At 41.4% G+C, this 17538-nt stretch overlaps 1 protein-coding gene across 2 annotated transcripts in view; it reads left to right on the top strand.

Annotated features, from left to right (window-relative positions):
• The window catches only part of aass (aminoadipate-semialdehyde synthase), a 30507-nt gene extending 18275 nt beyond the window's left edge, over positions 1-12232 (top strand). For both annotated transcript variants that reach the window (XM_062389991.1, XM_062389990.1), the window contains exons 14-24: positions 1218-1339; positions 3100-3229; positions 3987-4097; positions 4367-4475; positions 6050-6190; positions 6317-6484; positions 7056-7151; positions 8332-8447; positions 9778-9866; positions 10217-10393; positions 11401-12232. In XM_062389991.1, the coding sequence (XP_062245975.1) occupies positions 1218-1339; positions 3100-3229; positions 3987-4097; positions 4367-4475; positions 6050-6190; positions 6317-6484; positions 7056-7151; positions 8332-8447; positions 9778-9866; positions 10217-10393; positions 11401-11522 (1381 nt within the window). In that variant the 3' untranslated portion in view covers positions 11523-12232. The remainder of the gene's footprint in view (positions 1-1217; positions 1340-3099; positions 3230-3986; positions 4098-4366; positions 4476-6049; positions 6191-6316; positions 6485-7055; positions 7152-8331; positions 8448-9777; positions 9867-10216; positions 10394-11400) is intronic.
• The last annotated feature ends 5306 nt before the right edge of the window (positions 12233-17538 follow it).

Here is a 17538-nt window from a genome sequence, read left to right as displayed (position 1 = left end):
CTCAGTCTCGCTGTAGCTCGTGCATGCGCGGGGTGTCGCTTCCAATTAGGCCAAAGCTAATGAGTCCAGGGCTCTGACTCCTGGGAGATTTGAGGCTGGCGGTTGCGCTGGTGGTATGATATTAATACCACAGGTCACTCAGGGTGTTGTGTCTGCTATTGTTGTTATTGCTGTTAATATAATCCAGCATGCAAAATCACTCTTTTTAGCTGAATCCATTTGTTTCGATACGACCTCTCAGTTTAACTGATAGGCTTACCATCAATTACCATCACTGAGGGTGATATATGTAATAGAAGCATTGGATCAACCTCTATTCTGTTTGACTCTTTAACAGTCTTTACTGCTCAAGAAAGCGATGCTGAAAGAGAATTACGTGACTCATTTAAAACGTATTATTCTTTATTATGTATCTTTGTTCAGTTTATTCAATATTTAAGAGGATCTAGATTTTATCGGTAATAAAGTTCTTAAGAATTTTGGGACTGATCTCTAAGATAGTTAGATAATGTTAGATATAAGGACATGTGGTTTTCAGGCATTAGTTCTACATGCGCTATTCTTTTTTTTTAGATAAACAATGATGTCCTTTTGTGATAATTATAGTCTTTGCATTGAAAAGAAGCACTCTATTAGTTATTTATTGATTTTATATTTTTGGGGATGATATCCTCTCCATGCTCTTCATCCTCTCCCTCCTGTCCTGGCTCACCTTCCTCCCCTCTCCTCTTGTGTTTTAGTCCAGATCCTCATCAGTCGCACCAAACCTGTTTCATTTAGTTTTATTGTAACAATCCAACTACACCTTTGATTTCTTACACATTTTAATATTCAAGATAAATTCTTGCATGCACTAATCAGCAATCGTTTAATGAAAGGTCATTTAACTTCTTTCTTTCCAGTTCTTTGAAAGCCAAAGAAGATTTCAACTGTAAAAATTTAACTAATATCAAATTGGCATTTTAGTATACTGCCAGTTTTGATGATCCTACTTTTGATATGAATTTATAATCCATGTTAGATGTAAGCTGTAGACATGAGAAATAGCCCAACAACTAATTGGACAGACTATCTTGAAATCTTTCAAAGATATTAACAGTTGGATGTTTTAAGAGTCCGTTCCCCCCCCTTAAGATTCATTGATGGAAACACAGTTCTCGAGTACAACGTTTTTTTTTATTACGATGTGTTTCTAACTCTTTGTGGTTGTTGTTCAGGGAGAAGGCTCAGATCCTGAACAAGACTGGGATGAAGCGAGTTCTGCTGTTGGGTTCAGGATACGTCACTGGACCCGTTGTTGAGTACCTGACTCGCAATGAGATGATCCAGGTCACTGTGGGTGAGTTGGTTTTACAAACTATGAAAAGCAATCAGTGACACTGACACTTTAAATTCCGTAGTTATTTTTAGGCCTTTGGCAAGATTCAAAACAAACTCTCATACATAGGCTGCTCTCATAGCCAGATAGACAGCTCTTGGTCTGTTGACTCTGTTTTCTGTTTGCATTCTAAAACGGTAACTGTGACCTGTAGTAATTGAGCTGTGGCAAGTAAAGACCTGGTGCCTCATTTATAAACCTGGAGCCTCATTTATAAACCAGTGCGTGGGATTCAAACTGAAAGTGTATGTGCACACAAAGAAAATGGCACATGCAAAAATAAGTGCTTGTATTTTAATCATTCAAAACTGATTTTTTTATACATTGTATAAAATGTATTATTTATTATACATTGCAACAACTGTTGTTAAGCAACTGACACCGTTTTCTGACCCAAGATCACATCTATTTAAAATAAAAGCTCTTTTATTTGTCTTGATTTAAAGCATTGCAACAACAAAATTAAATTTGCGCCTCTACTCTGTAAACAAATGGTAAAAGAGGTTTTTTGCTATTTGTTAAACTATGAATTCTGTTGCCATAACAGAAATCAAATTAATTAATATTGATCCATGCTAAGTGTGAAGCTGATTAACTGAATGGTTTTAGAGATCCACTGACGGAGATTTCTGGAATTAGTTGATAAATTGTTATCAACAGTGAAATCAATCAGCACAGAGCTTTGACATTAGGATCGATATTTGTGTTACATTATAACATGAAGATGATGTCCTGACATCATGCTTTTCCTCAACCAACTTTTGTAACTTAAATTCAAAATATACATTTTAGCATTGCTTTCATCGAGCTTTCATAAAAAATGAACCAATTACCTGAACTTTACGTATTCAAAGACAAATTGGCATACACTTGCTGTAAGTAAATGGCACATTTAGGTTTAGGGTGAAATAATGATTACTTTGGGAACAGAATCAAGAAACTAAGAGGCTGAAATTGTTTCTGGGTTTGGTGCATATCTATAAAACTCACTAACACTGTCTTCTAAAGTAATTTCTGGTCTCTGCTTTCTTAAAACTTCTATAGAGTTCTGTCCTTCTGTTATTACAGACAACTAATATGAAATACATGAAGTGATTTTAAATATATTGAATTTGAACACTTGAAAGATAAGAAGAGACCCACGTGACACACTGCGGAGAATGGCTCAGGTTCAAAGTTGGATTTTAGTATATAGTGTAAATACAATTGCCTTACTGCTGGAGCTGAAAGTTCTGGTTTGGCTTCAGCTCCCTTGATCAGCTGCACCAGGATCACATCATGAAGTTTATTCACCGCTGAGGAAAATTTGACTGATTCTGGGCTGTTCCCGGATTTGCTCTCAAATAGCCTCAGTTCCTTGTTTCATTGATTCCAGATGAGAGATTGAGATTCTGCTTCACGTTCACATGATTGCATCACATCGTATCTGCTGATTAGTCAGCTGAACATTCATGCTGCCAGTCTCCTGCTCTACCTCATTTCTAACATGCTCTACTGGATTCCCATCTGGTGACTGGGAGGACACAGAAGTTCACTGAACTCACTGACTTGTTCATGAGCCCAAGAGGCCTTTGTCTCTGCTGTGTGCCATACTACAGTATAACCTCTATAATATAGTTTGTATTCAAACAATTTGCCTGCAGCTGGTGACACTGACAGTACTAATGTACAGCACAACCAGTCTAACCTGTTTTACTAACCTGAGTGACCTTGTTTAACAGCGTCGATGCTGCTGAAGCAGGCGGAGGCGCTGGCAGCCAAATATCCAAACGTCATCCCCATCACGCTGGATGCCAGCAGCCAGGAGGGACACCTCGACTCTCTGATCAAAGATCATGACTTGGTCATCAGGTGCAGTACACACTACGGTCTCACTGTTTTACAAATGGTTTGTTCCATATGCAGGCATACAAACTGTCTCTAGTTTGGACCAAATAATTTCTTGCTGTTTTTATTTTGGTTCTAAATCAATTATTTTCAGCTATATTGGGCAGATGGTCAACCTCTGGTTTGTAAAATACATCAGTAGACTACCAGTATTATGTGAACATTTTCTTTAACAGGTCTAATTTTTCAGATTATTTCATGGAAGCTATTTTCATAGTTTGTCCTAATTTAGCCGTGAATTGTTACGATATTAGAAAGAAAGGTCTGCACAATTATGTATACATTCTAAGTAATAAAACTACTCTTCCTTTAGTAAGAAGCTCAAACCTAATTAACAAATGTCGATACTACTATTTCCCTCAATAATTATCAAATTGTGTAAAAATTGTCCAGTAATTAACTGCTAATTACCATTAAACTTGGAGGAAATTACGAGGAGAGGTTTCCGGAAATTTGCTGGAAAGTCCAGAGCCATACAATAAGGCGCTAAAAATTGTTTAGCAACCGAAATCGTGTTTCTTGTTTTCTTAGTGGCAGTTAAGTAATGCTGATATATCTTTTCTGTGCCTGTGAGGCTGCTATGTTCACTGGACAGATACAAAAAAATGGATTAATGTGGACATTTCTGACTGAGTTTGTCATGCTCAGTCCTAAACTGTCCGACTAGCCTAAGCTTGCAACAGTCTACTGAAGGACCTGCTGTCTTCCCTCTGCTCCTCAGCATGCTGCCGTACACACTCCACCCGCTCATCGCCAAACACTGCATCAAGAGGAAGGTAAACCTGGTGACCGCCAGCTACCTGAGTCCTGCCATGAAGGAGCTGCAGAGCAGGTGATCTACACCACAGACAACAATAAAAGAGGGTTACTAAGAATTCATGACCATTCCATACAACTGGGCACTTTTTTTGCTGCAGTTTTGACATTTGAAATACTACATTTTTTGATGGTAGACTAAAAAAAAAAAATGTTGAATGAATAAATGATCAAATTTGGAAATAAGATACAGAAAAGAAATTATTTAATATATTGAAAAACTAACAAAAAATATCATTTTAATTCCTATTTATCAATGAATGTGTGTGTGGGCGTGTGTCTTAGTGCGGAGGCGGCTGGCGTCACCATAGTGAATGAGATGGGACTAGACCCGGGTATCGACCACATGCTGGCCATGGAGTGTATCGACAAGGCCAAAGCCGAAGGCTGCATGGTGAGACGGCACACACTCGGACTGTGTTTGTGTGTGTATGAGATAAGTTGTGTTTGGTTTTTACATGTCGGTGCAGACTGTTCGCTGCCATATTGATCCATTAAATCAGGGGCGAGGAATCTTTTCCCTATCTTGGGCCATTTCAATTTCTGTAGCATTTCTACCTTAATACTGTTTTTCCATATTGAATATTTTTATGGATTTTTAGCACTTCATGAATTTATATCTGTGAAAGGTGATGCAAACAAACCTAACTTACTTTATTTACTTTGTCACACCTTCTTTGATTGTAATGGCTGAAATAGCCTCTCACAGCTGGTTTTAGCCAAAATATCTTGATCAAATAATTTGGCTTGTGCAGACCGTAAATCCCTCCTTTGTGGCTGGAAATGCTCAGCTGTGTCCCTTATGTTGTATCAGTAAACTGCTTCTTGACGCTTCTTTACGACAAACTGACACTGAGGGTCTTTCGTTCCCTGTCTGGTTCTGTAGCAGCACTGCAGCAACAAGGCTCCCTCACAAATTGTCCTTCTGAAGGAGATTTCACCTTCTAGGCTTTTTCTTAGCAGCTCATTCACCACAGAACTTGTTTGCGTAACATTCTCTCTCAGAATGAGTCTTGTGAAAGCCGCTTAAAGAATATTACCTTTGTCCAAGAGTAGTAGCCTTAGTTTCCAGATGTAATGATGTTCACACAACCAAAAACAGGATTGTCTTTATCGTTTCTCTACATTCTGTCTTTACTTTACCTTCAAAATCACCATGATACTTGTCAGAGATGGCACGTAGTAGTGATGTGAATGAGCAAAGTTTTTCAACTATCAATTAATGACATCAACAATTCATGACACTTGGAACTCATACATTCCAAAGTGTGGTCTTTCAGTTGGAGAGCAGGACTTTTACATTACATTACATGTCATTTAGCTGACGCTTTTATCCAAAGCGACTTACATTTTTAGAACACTCATCATTTTATGAGGGGCCATCTAGGGGTTCAGTATCTTGCCAAGGACATTTAGGACATGCAGATGGGAGAGAGTGGGATTCGAACCGGCAACCTTCTTGTTGCAGAGCACCCGCTCTATCCCCTAGGCCACGCTCTCCCCACTTGATTTTACCTTAGATTTATTTGTAGCATGGCTCAAAACACTCGGACTTACACTAGCTCTGCTTGGGCCTAAACTGTGCGCTTGCAGTCAGACTTTTTGCTGCGCTTCAGCTTCTTTTCTTGAGCCCATGCTTTGTCTTTGTGTGCAAAGTTTGAACATTATATTTGTTATATCTACAGCTGTTATTCATGTTTTAGGAATTTTGCTCATAAGTGCGAGCAACTAAGTCTCTGAGCTCAAGTGCACAGTTTGAGAACTAGCTGTTTGAGAAGCAGGGCCTGTTTTAGAGTGAAGTGTCTTCATGTCAGTAGACTGACTTAACTGACTGTCAGACCTCATCACAAGTTGTTGTAAAGCTGCTACAGTGCAAGTTAAATACATATGGTTATTCTTTTCCATTTTTAAGTAGTTGATACCTGTTGATTGTCAGTAAACTTGAATTAAATGTATTTTTTGGTTCAGGTGGAGTCCTACAGCTCTTTCTGTGGTGGTCTTCCTGCTCCGGAATGTTCAGACAATCCTCTCCGCTACAAGTTCAGCTGGAGTCCGTACGGTGTCCTCCTCAACACCATCAGCCCAGCCGTCTTCCTCAAAGACAACCAGGTACAAGAGGCTCCAGTTTACCATAAAATAACAATATGTTGTTTTTTCTCTGGATTTGCTCCAATAATTACAGTCCCTCAAGTCAAGAAGAAGAAAATGAATCTGTGTATGTTTCGATTTGACCAGGAGGTGAGCATCCCGGCCGGCGGCAATCTGATGGACTCCACCATGCCACTGGATATCTTTCCTGGTTTCAACCTGGAAGGATTTCCCAATCGTAACAGCACCATATATGCAGAGTCGTACGGCATTCAGACCGCACACACACTGATCAGAGGAACCCTGCGCTTCAAGGTATAACACACACACAGACACACACACTTCCACTGATAGCTGGCAGAAGCTGGCAGAAGTACGCGCCAGCCTTAAAGTTAGCCTGAATTATGGGAGCGCAGTGCTCTAGTGGGGTGAAATGGTAATACAGGCGCTTAAAGGTTTGATGGTGCCATATTATGAGGGGCTTTGTAGGAGAGGATGATCATTTTAAATTATATATTAAATTTAATAGTTATCCAATGAAGTGAAGCTAATACAGGAGAAATGTGACTCATGTTGTGGTCATGTTTGTTACGTTTAGGATTTTTTGTAACATGTAAGATTAGATGGGAAGTATTGTAATGAGAGCAGTTAGTGAGGGGAAATAAAAGTTAATCACTGCAGTTATGTGTCCTCGAAAGTCCAAATAAATCCCATACAATATGAAAATAAAATTGTGGAAATGACTAATTTACTGTCTCAAACAGTTTGTATGTTTCAGACGCATCTGAACCTCAAAAATGTATTCATGCATAAAACTTATTTCTCCAAGAGTCTTTTGTTTCTTGTGTTCATTGTGATTCACTTGAGCTTTTCTTCTGTCCCTCAGGGCTTCTCCAAGGCTATGAGTGGTTTTGTCAAACTGGGTCTGATAAACAGCGAGCCCTGTCCCATCCTGCAGCCCACTTCATCTCCCGTTTCCTGGGTAAGAACCTCAGCTGACGATAATTTCAACGTTTGTTTTTTGAGGGATCATGAAAAGTTTTGAATAGATGGTTGAAAGGCAGCTGAGCTGTGCCACGCCCTTCGTTCTCCAGTCTGTCACTCACTTTTATAAAATGAGCTGTTTTGCAGCTCTTCCACTTGAAGCGTCTGATTGTGGAAGAGGGTTTGCTGAAGAGACTATTACTGTCAATAGCTGCTTGTCAGCATCAAGGCTGCAGTGAGCCTCGGCTTTCTGACATTGATGAGTTTACAGCAGCTAACATTTGCGGTCTTTTATCCTTCCGAGATGAAAGAGAAACAGAGCGCCGTGTTCAGAAATCAAAAGATGATGAGAAGTTTAAATCCTGCCCCTTGTCCTTCTGAAACTCTTAATAAAATCTTTTTTATCTCCCCTTCTTTTAAAAAAAAAATCTTGAACGAAGATTCAAAAAGAAATAGATAAATAGTGATGGCCCACCTGCAAGATTTAGCCCTGGAGCCCATTAAAGGTTCATGTAGTGTCTTATACCCCGTGTTTAAAAACATGAGCAACAGACAGTTAAGGAATTGAAGGTAATACTCACTAAAGGTAGACTAGGAGACAGACTAGGAGCAAAAGATGGGCTAGGAGACAGAATAGAAGCAAAATATGGGCTAGGAGACAGACTAAGAGCCAAAGATGGGCTAGGAGTCAGACTCTGAGATAAAGATTGGCTAGGAGACAGACTAGGACCTAAATATTGGATTAGGAGACAAACTAGGAGCTAAAGATTGGACTAGGAGACAGACTTTGAGCTTAAGATGGGCAAGAAAACAGACTTTGAGCTAAAGATGGGTTTGAAGACAGGCTAGGAGCTAAAGATAGGCTAGGATACAGACTTTGAGCTAAAGATGGGTTGGAAGACAGGCTAGGAGCTAAAGGTGGGTTAGGAGACACGCTAGGAGCTAAAGATGGGGCTAGGAGGCTAACTTAGCTAAAGGTGGATTGGGCGACGGTCTATGAGCTAAAGATAGGCTAGGACACAGACTAGGAGCTAAAGAATGGTTAAAAGACAGAATAGGAGCAAAGATGGGTTAGGAGACATGCAAGGAGCTAAGATGGGCTAGGAGACAGACTTGGAGCTAAAGGTGGGCTAGTAGATGGACATGGTTTGTTCTTATCAGATCTCTCCTCTCTACAGAAAGAGCTGCTCTGTAAGCAGATCGGATTGTCCTCTTCTCTGTCCCAGGCGGCCTTTGAAGAAGCCGTATATGAACACATTGAAAAAGATGATTTCAGAATGGACAGTCTGAGATGGTGAGTGATCCTAATCGACTGCCAGGATTGACACTATGTGTTTATGTTTATCAAAACGTGACTCTAGTTTGAAATGGGTCTGAATGTCGCTGTCAAATATCTCCATGTATATGCATGAAAAAAGTATTTACAAGGTGTTTGTCTAACTTATTTTAATTTTACAGTTTCCTAGTTACAGTCAATTATTTATAATGAAACTAAGTTTATATTCAATCTTTAATTTAGTACATATATATGTGATTTAAAGTAGTTTAACTACAGCAAAGCCTGTGATGTGAGACAAAAACTAAGATGGCAGCTTAACCAGGGGTTTAATAGGCTTGTCTCCATCGTTATTTGTTTTTGTAACTGCCTTATTACTGTAGTTACATGTCATGACAAACTGAAGGTGTGAAAATATAACACATAAACCCCTTGTCTCTATCTTTGGCAAAATATAATTCAATTAAATCCCAGAGTTCATCTTATTTTATACCAGGATTGAAGCATTGCAAATGTAACATTTTGCTGTCATTAAAATTATTATTATAAAACATTTGACATGATAGTTGTTATACGCTAAAACGGATCAAGAAAAAAATCGAATACTGGTGTTTAACTTGGTTTTAGCCCAGTGTTTTTCCCTACTCATGCTGGCAAGTGAGTTTTAAAAGTCATTAATGTCAACAGCTCTTCCATAGCACTCTCTAATCAACAGCTTGTTGATGGGGTGAAACAATATAATCCGACGACTAGTTTTCTGAATGTCCATTTGTCTGTGCAGCTCGGTCTGTGCAGAGGAGGCAGATGTGATGTCTCTTCAAAGTAAACATCCATAGATGGGTGGCTAAGAGCAAGACCGAGGCTGTTCCTCTTCTCTTCACTTTTCACTTCCCTCCTTAATGAGGACGCCTGAAGTGGTGTAGCATGCACACTCCTCAATTTAAATCAACCTTTCCAAGGGTGTCTTCAGATCAAGGCTCCGTGCCATCATTGTTGTGCTGCTGCTGGCGCTGAACGGAAGAGGGCCACGCTAACATTGAAACATGAATTCCTCTGACAGTGAAAGTGAACTATTGGAAACATTCCATCTCTGCCTTTAAAAGGGTAAAAAGCCAACGTGCTTACATCTGAAATTGAATGACTTGTTCATTTATTCAATTCACCAGCAAAGCAACAACAAAAGCAACTGCTCATCTCTTTAGATTTAGCCAAGGATGTGTGGGCTGTTGCAGCGCCGCCGGGGTGTTAAAGCGGAGTAATTCTCTTTTGATGCTTTTAATACGGCTTTGTGAAGGTTATTTTATTGTGAGGAAAAGTCCTGTTTTTTATCCCGTCTCTATGTGTTCAGGTTTGGGATGCTGAGCGACGAGGCAGTGCCTCAGGCCGACAGCGTTCTGGCAGCTCTGACAAGACATCTGGAGGCTAAGCTCTCATTCAGTAAGAAACAGCCTCATTTTATTACCACAACACAGAAGAATACAATTTGATCAGGGAATCTGCATGTCCTGCAAAGTATTACAAGCATTGGAATCTGATTTTCTTAAAATGATGTTGAAGATTAAAAAAAAACTTGTATTAAAAGAACAACTATCAATCAATCAGTAGCCCATTACTACTAGTCTTAAATGTTCTTTTTTATTATTGATATTATATGAAGCAAGTTTTGTTCATGTGTTATTAAATTTCATTCTATATGGTATTAAGAAAGTCTTAAATAAAAATGTTTAAAACTGCACAAGCCTTGATAATTCCAGTAACACAAACTTTGACTTCTCTCCCGTGGTCAGATAAGGGTGAGCGAGACATGATCATCTTGAGGAACGACGTGGGGGTTCGCCACCCGACTGGCGAGCTGGAGACTAAACACGTCAGCCTGGTGGTTTATGGTGACCCTAATGGTTTCTCTGCCATGGCTAAGACTGTAGGATACCCAACAGCCATTGCTGCTCGCATGGTCCTTGACGGTCAGTAAGATCACGTTGGAACATTGTTTTCAGCCTCTTACAGCCATTTACTTAAACTCTAAGTTTTGTAAAAATCTGAGAGACCAAGGCTAATCGGGTCATGTTAAAATGTTGTTTCTCATTAATTATATAGACTGAAGTGGTCTATATAATAGAAGTGGTCCTCCATATTCACATTTGTTCTGCTAAAGATTTATAATGACCCCAAAATTTGTTTACACCATACATACATAAGAAACCTCTAACCTAGTGTTTTGCTCAGTTGCTGCATTTTATAGCTGTGAAAAGTGTTATTTTTAGCACCATTTGCTCTATGCTAGCTCTCGCTAGCATCCAGAAAGTTTTTTACTGTCCATGCAGACAGTCAGTACTCATAGTTTCAGGCTCAGCTGTGTGCTTATTTGAAAGTGGCATAAATTGTTCTCTCTCACGCAAGAACTTGTCTTTCACTCTTTAGTCCCTTCACTAGTCACTTGAAATCTGGTGCGTGTGAGAGTAACCATTGTGCATGTGCCACTCCCGTTACCGGCATACATTAAATTCATTCTGTGGGAATCGCTGTTGAGAAAGTATTTTGACAGACTCAGTAGATACCATCCAGCCTATTAAGATTTAAATTATACAAACATCTGTACTTAGACCTGCAAATACCTTTTTTGAAGTGAGATCCCAGACCACAGATTTATTAAAATTTGAGGATCCGAGTGTCAAATTCTTACTCCACATGTTGCACATAAAGAAGATAAAGTCAGATTTTATTTAGCCAAAATAAGCTGCAAAAAAAATGTGACTAAACAGTTAAAGTGTGAAGCTAACATTTGTCAGTCTGTAAAGGGACATTAGTATATTCTGTTTGTCCACAAAGCTAAGGTTAGCTTGTCCTTTGAGGCCTGATGTGTGATGTTCTTTATGTTCCAAAATGAACTGAAACAAGCAGCTTCCTGAAAATCCTGAAATGATGTAAGTGAGCTGTTGAGTGAAACTAAATCTGTGTTGGCTCTCTTCAGGCGAAATCAACACGAAGGGTCTGGTTGCTCCGATGACAAAGGACGTCTATGGGCCGATCTTGGACCGACTGAGGCAAGAAGGACTTCGCTTCATGTCCAAAAGCACCTTGGAGGAGGAGTAGAAGTGAACTAAAGAGAACCATTAACTCCCTGTAAATCCTGTCCAGCACAAATACTGTATAAAATCCACATGCTATCTGTTGCCTTTACAACAACTTTATCAAAACATGATCTTAGTCATTTGTTTATGTATATATATAATGGTAAAAGTTGAAAAATGTTTTGATAACCAAAAGTTATATCTATTGTGTTAAAATGAAACTTTGGCTATTTAGTAATCTTAATATAAGCTTCCCTAGTTTGGCTGAATTTGCTCTGTTTCAGAGAAAAATTCTTCTGTGAAGATGAATAAAAAGTTCACTGATCAAAAACAATTTTTAGCATAATAAATTTAAAGCATTTAAAAGCAAATACATTTCCTAATTGTCCAAAATATTGTAAAACTGAAGACACTAGGTCTGCCTGGGATTTAAAACTAATTTTCCCAAAGACTAAAAATGTTGCTTTCGGCATCAGTCATAAAAAAGTCATGTCATACAAAGCATACTTGTTGTCACCTATAAAAAAACGACAAAGCATTGAAATGTTCAGAGGGCAATGGTAGCAATGCTTCCTGCTTTTCTTAACCTCGTGCAATCAAAGTTGTGTGAAGTGTCAGTCAGAAATTAACAAAACTTTAAAAGGTTTCCATGGTAACTGTCTTCTTTTCCTGTCAACAAAATGTCTGTGTTACTACTGGTTTCTTTATGAATTAAAAACAACAACAAACATAGCTTGATGCTTCTGTCACTTAAAACGCATTAACTCAAACAAGACACTACATCTTACATACAGCGTGTAAGCTAAGTTTCAGACTGATGTAGTGGTTTTCTCTCACCCTCTACCCATGTTGAATGAATAGCAAATGCATTTGCCCCTATGGGTGTGTTCTAAAATTGTGGTGTGGTCCGGTTCATTGTTCGCACATATTTATCCACAGACAGCCGAAAAAGTGACTGATTAAGTTACTGACTGCAAAAACTTATTATTAAACTTGTTATTTAGAAGTTTCACCTGGAAAGTAGAAATATGCATAAACTCTGCTTGTAACAAACACTAAGGGGAAAATGCATAAGCAGATGTTTCCTCTGCAGCAAAGTGGTCTCTACTATCTTAGGTATCCAAACTAAGTTCCTTTTCAAGCTAGGGGCATGACTTATAAAAGCCAAAGACTTTCCCTTGTATGTTCCACATTAAACTATACAACATTCCTTAATGAAATTGTTTCACATAGGTCATTCTTCCAAAAAAAGGTATGACTTGATGGTGATCCTGTCATCCCCCTTACAACACTGCATGTATCACACATATTCAAGGATGTCAGTGGGACACTCCTGCAGGAGATGAAAATGCAGCATCTGAACAGGAAAAATCAGGTTCCTATTGACACAAAGCAGCTTCTGGTAAATTGTTTTATGGCCTAAACTACTAGGATGCGATGGGCCAATACCTTTATTTGCATGCAAATAATCTATTCACCATTAACTGTTGACACAGTTTGGATACTTCCAACAGTTTGTCTGAAAATTATATTCTACATTCACAAACAAAATGATAAACAATTTTTTCTATCCAGATAATGTGCCTGGACAGGTGAAAGATACATCTACATGTTTGAAGGGTTAACATGGAGCCCTGGTGCAACTCAACAGCAGACCCACCTTTTATTATAACAATCTGCTAACATGCAATCACATCTGCTTTTTAAAGCGAGTGGTAGATGGCAATCTGCTGGTTTAGTGCATGTTACACCCAAAACAAGCACCCATCACATACTGCATCCTTTTTTATTTAGCAAAAGTATTCCCTGAAAGTAACATTTAAACTTATCTTGGCCTATAGCACATTTTTGGTTTATTAACATGTCAAAATGTTCACATGAATAAAAAATTGTCCTATGAAGTTCTGTCTTCTTTCATCATTTAAATAGAAAATGTACTACTATGTTATAATCTGTTACTCACAGATTTAATATTTTTTTCAATACACATGACAGCCTTACCTCTCCTTGAACCATCACCTTATCGTGGTGGAGAGGTTTACGTGTCCCTGTGAACCTGAGGGCTGTGTTGTCTGGAGCCTTGTGCTCCTGGTAGGGTCTCTCATGGCAGAGTGGTCTCAGGTGAGGGGCCAGACTAAGAATGGTTCAAAAACCCTCAATGAATATCGATACAAGAGGAGATGGGACCCAGCCCGGAGGAAGCCCGGGGCCCCCGTCTGGAGCTAGGCCCAGACGGAGGGCTCGATGGCGAGCGTCTGGTGGCCGGGTTTGCCACGGAGCCCGGTCGGGCATAGCCCGAACAAACTACTTGGCACCCCCCCCCCTCTTCATCTCATGGGCCCACCACCTGTGGGAAGACCCGTTGGGGTTGGGTGCACAGCCACATGGGTGGCAGCGAAGGTCAGGGGTCTCGACGGACCAGACCCGGGCGGCAGAAGCTGGCTCTGGGGACGTGGAACGTCACCTCGCTGTGGGGAAAGGAACCGGAGCTTGTGAGGGAGGTGGAGCGCTATCAGTTAGATCTGGTGGGGCTTACCTCCACGCTGGTTGCAGGGTACCGACAGGCCCGAAGGGCTGCAGCTGCTGCCGTGTCGGAGGCTAAGCAGCGGGTGTGGGAGAAGTTCGGAGAGGCCATGGAGAAGGACTTTCGGTCGGCACCAAAGTGTTTCTGGAAGACTATCCGGCACCTCAGGAGGGGGAAACGGGGAACCATCCAAACTGTGTACAGTAAGGATGGGACTCTGTTGACCTCAACTGAGGAGGTCATCGGACGTTGGAAGGAACACTTTGAGGAACTCCTGAATCCGAATAACACGCCCTCTATGTTGGAGGCAGAGCTCGAGGTTGATGGTGTTTCATCGTCAATTTCCCTGGTGGAGGTCACTGAGGTGGTCAAACATCTCCGCAGTGGCAAGGCCCCAGGGATTGATGAGATCCGGCCAGAAATGCTAAAGGCTCTGGGTGTTGAGGGGCTGTCATGGTTGACACGCCTATTCAACATCGCGTGGGAGTCGGGTACAGTGCCAAAGGAGTGGCAAACCGGGGTGGTGGTTCCCCTGTTCAAAAAGGGGGACCACAGAGTGTGTGCCAATTACCGGGGCATCACACTTCTCAGCCTCCCTGGTAAAGTCTACTCCAAGGTGCTGGAAAGGAGAGTTCGGCCGATCGTCGAACCTCAGATTGAAGAGGAACAATGCGGTTTTCGCCCCGGACGTGGAACTACGGACCAGCTCTTCACTCTCGCAAGGATCCTGGAGGGGGCCTGGGAGTATGCCCATCCGGTCTACATGTGTTTTGTGGATCTGGAGAAGGCGTATGACCGGGTCCCCCGGGAGAAACTGTGGGAGGTGCTGCGAAAGTATGGGGTAAGGGGGTCTATCCTCAGGGCCATCCAATCCCTGTACTCCCAAAGCGAGAGCTGTGTTCGCGTCTTCGGCAGCCAGTCAGTTGCGTTCTCAGTGGATGCTGGTCTCCGCCAGGGCTGCGCCTTGTCACCAATCCTGTTTGTGATATACATGGACAGGATATCGAGGCGTAGTCGTGGTGGGGAGGGGTTGCAGTTCGGTGGTCTGAGGATCTCGTCACTGCTTTTTGCAGATGACGTGGTCCTCATTGGATCATCGGCCTGTGACCTTCAGCACTCACTGGATCGGCTGGCGGCCGAGTGTGAAGCGGCTGGGATGAGGATCAGCACCGCTAAATCTGAGGCCATGACTCTTAGCAGGAAACCGATGGATTGCTTACTCCGGGTAGGAAATGAGTCCTTAGCCCAAGTGAAGGAGTTCAAGTACCTTGGGGTCTTGTTCGCGAGTGAGGGTACTATGGAGCGTGAGATTGGCCGGAGAATCGGAGCAGCGGGGGCGGTATTGCGTTTGCTTTACCGCACCGTTATAACGAAAAGAGAGCTGAGCCGCAAGGCAAAGCTCTCGATCTACCAGTCGATCTTCGTTCCTATCCTCACCTATGGTCATGAGGGCTGGGTGATGACCGAAAGGACGAGATCACGGGTACAAGCGGCCGAGATGAGTTTTCTCAGAAGGGTGGCTGGCGTCTCCCTTAGGGATAGGGTGAGAAGCTCAGCCATCCGTGAGGAACTCGGATTAGAGCCGCTGCTCCTTTACTTAGAAAGGAGTCAGCTGAGGTGGTTCGGGCATCTGGTAAGGATGCCCACTGGGCGCCTTCCTTGGGAGGTGTTTCAGGCACGTCCAGTGGGGAGGAGACCTCGGGGAAGACCCAGAACTAGGTGGAGAGATTATATCTCAACACTGGCCTGGGAACGCCTCGGGAACGCCTCGGGATCCCCCCGTCAGAGTTGGTCAATGTGGCCCGGGAAAGGAAAGTCTGGGGCCCCCTGCTTGAGCTGCTCCCCCCGCGACCCGACCCCGGATAAGCGGATGCAAATGAGATGATGTAATGAGATGAGATGACAGCCTTAATAAGATATTACCATTTCATCAGACTTATATATACGTAACAGTATATTTATCAAATCAAAATCATATGTATATTAACATTCTATTAATCAGTTCAGCTTCATATTATGATGCCTTGCAGTGTAAGTGAGGTTATTAATCATTTAAATACATTTTTGTTTTCACCAAGGCAAATGGAGGATAGAAAAAATCTAGTTGGAAAAAGAAAAAAGAAAATTTTGCGAGAACACTGAAAAGTCTCAAAATATTTTGTGTAATCTCGCAAAGTTTTTTCAGCTAGGTCTATTTACTTCCATGTCAGTTCAGGAAGCAAGAGAGAGATCCGACAATAAGACATCATGAAAATGACAAGGTGGGGGCAGAGAATTCAGTCAGTATCACAAAAAGGAAAGCCAAGGGAAAGTGACTTAATGAAAAATGGAGTTACCGTTAATGTTATGCTAGCTGAACATTAGCTAATGTTAGTGCTAATCACCATGCCATGGCAGAAAATGCATATTTGAGGTGTAATTGATACAGCAGTGGTAAAAACAACTGTTGCTCAGATTTAGGAAACAGGGAAGAAGATATCTTTCCTGGATGACCTCTGCAGAATTATAAGCTAATTAAACTGACAATCCTAGGAGTTAAAGAAGAACAAATCCAATGCAATGAAGATTCCTTCCATTCATTTGACAGGGACATTAGTGAACAGGTGTTATTGCTCCCAACTTCCTGTTCTTCCCTCCCCTTTTACTCTTTGCTCTGCTCTCCCAGCATCAGCTGGAGGTCTGGTGGTCAAGTTGCCGGTCTTTATTTCTGGTTTAAGTTTACCTTCATGTTTATTAGTTTAGGAGAGGAAGCTCTAGGTCCTACGGACCCTGACTTCCTAATCTTTTTGCGATTTTTGTCCAGACCTCTAAACTCCCATAGTTTGGTAAATTATAATTATTTTATGGTCAATTTTGAAAATAAACTTCATCTTCTGTTTGGAATCATAACTTGGTTGTTATCCTCCATTTAATGTTGTGGCTAAGCCAGATTTTCAACTTCTGTTTTTGGCCGTAACATATTTGGGGGCTTATCCTAATATTTAAAGTGTGTCTAAGCATTTGGTCTAGGTACGAGAGGTATTTTTCACAGCGGGATGATAATAACTGGGTTATGACTGTATTGAAGTCGGAAAAGAAGTCTATGAAGAACATCCAGATGGGCCAGGCTCAGGTGAAGTGCTCCCTGTGTAGGGTCCTCCTGTTCGAAACAAAGTACTTCATCGTCCAGGCTGAGGGTAGCTTTCGTTATTATTATATTGCGGAGAGGACCTGTAGTCTGTGATAGACTGGATGCCTTGCCACGAGTGCCTGGGGTCTTTTGAGTCAGTGAAGTGAAACTGGATTTTCGGCGCATAAGCACACTTTGCTGCTCTCACACCCTGGTTTAAGTTGGCTCTAGTACATTGGTTCCCAAACTGGGGTAGGTGTTCCCCCAGGGGTACACAAAATGGTTCAGGTGGTAAGTGGGAAAATAATTGTTGTGCGTTTTGCATAGCTCAATATCTTTCGTGTCCTATCGCACGCGCTACGGGGGTACTTAGCTGGAGATCGAATGTCTGAAGGGGTACGGGAC

Source organism: Platichthys flesus, chromosome 6, assembly GCF_949316205.1.
Source record: "Platichthys flesus chromosome 6, fPlaFle2.1, whole genome shotgun sequence".
NCBI lineage: Eukaryota > Metazoa > Chordata > Actinopteri > Pleuronectiformes > Pleuronectidae > Platichthys > Platichthys flesus.
This window is presented reverse-complemented; position numbering and strand designations above follow the sequence as displayed.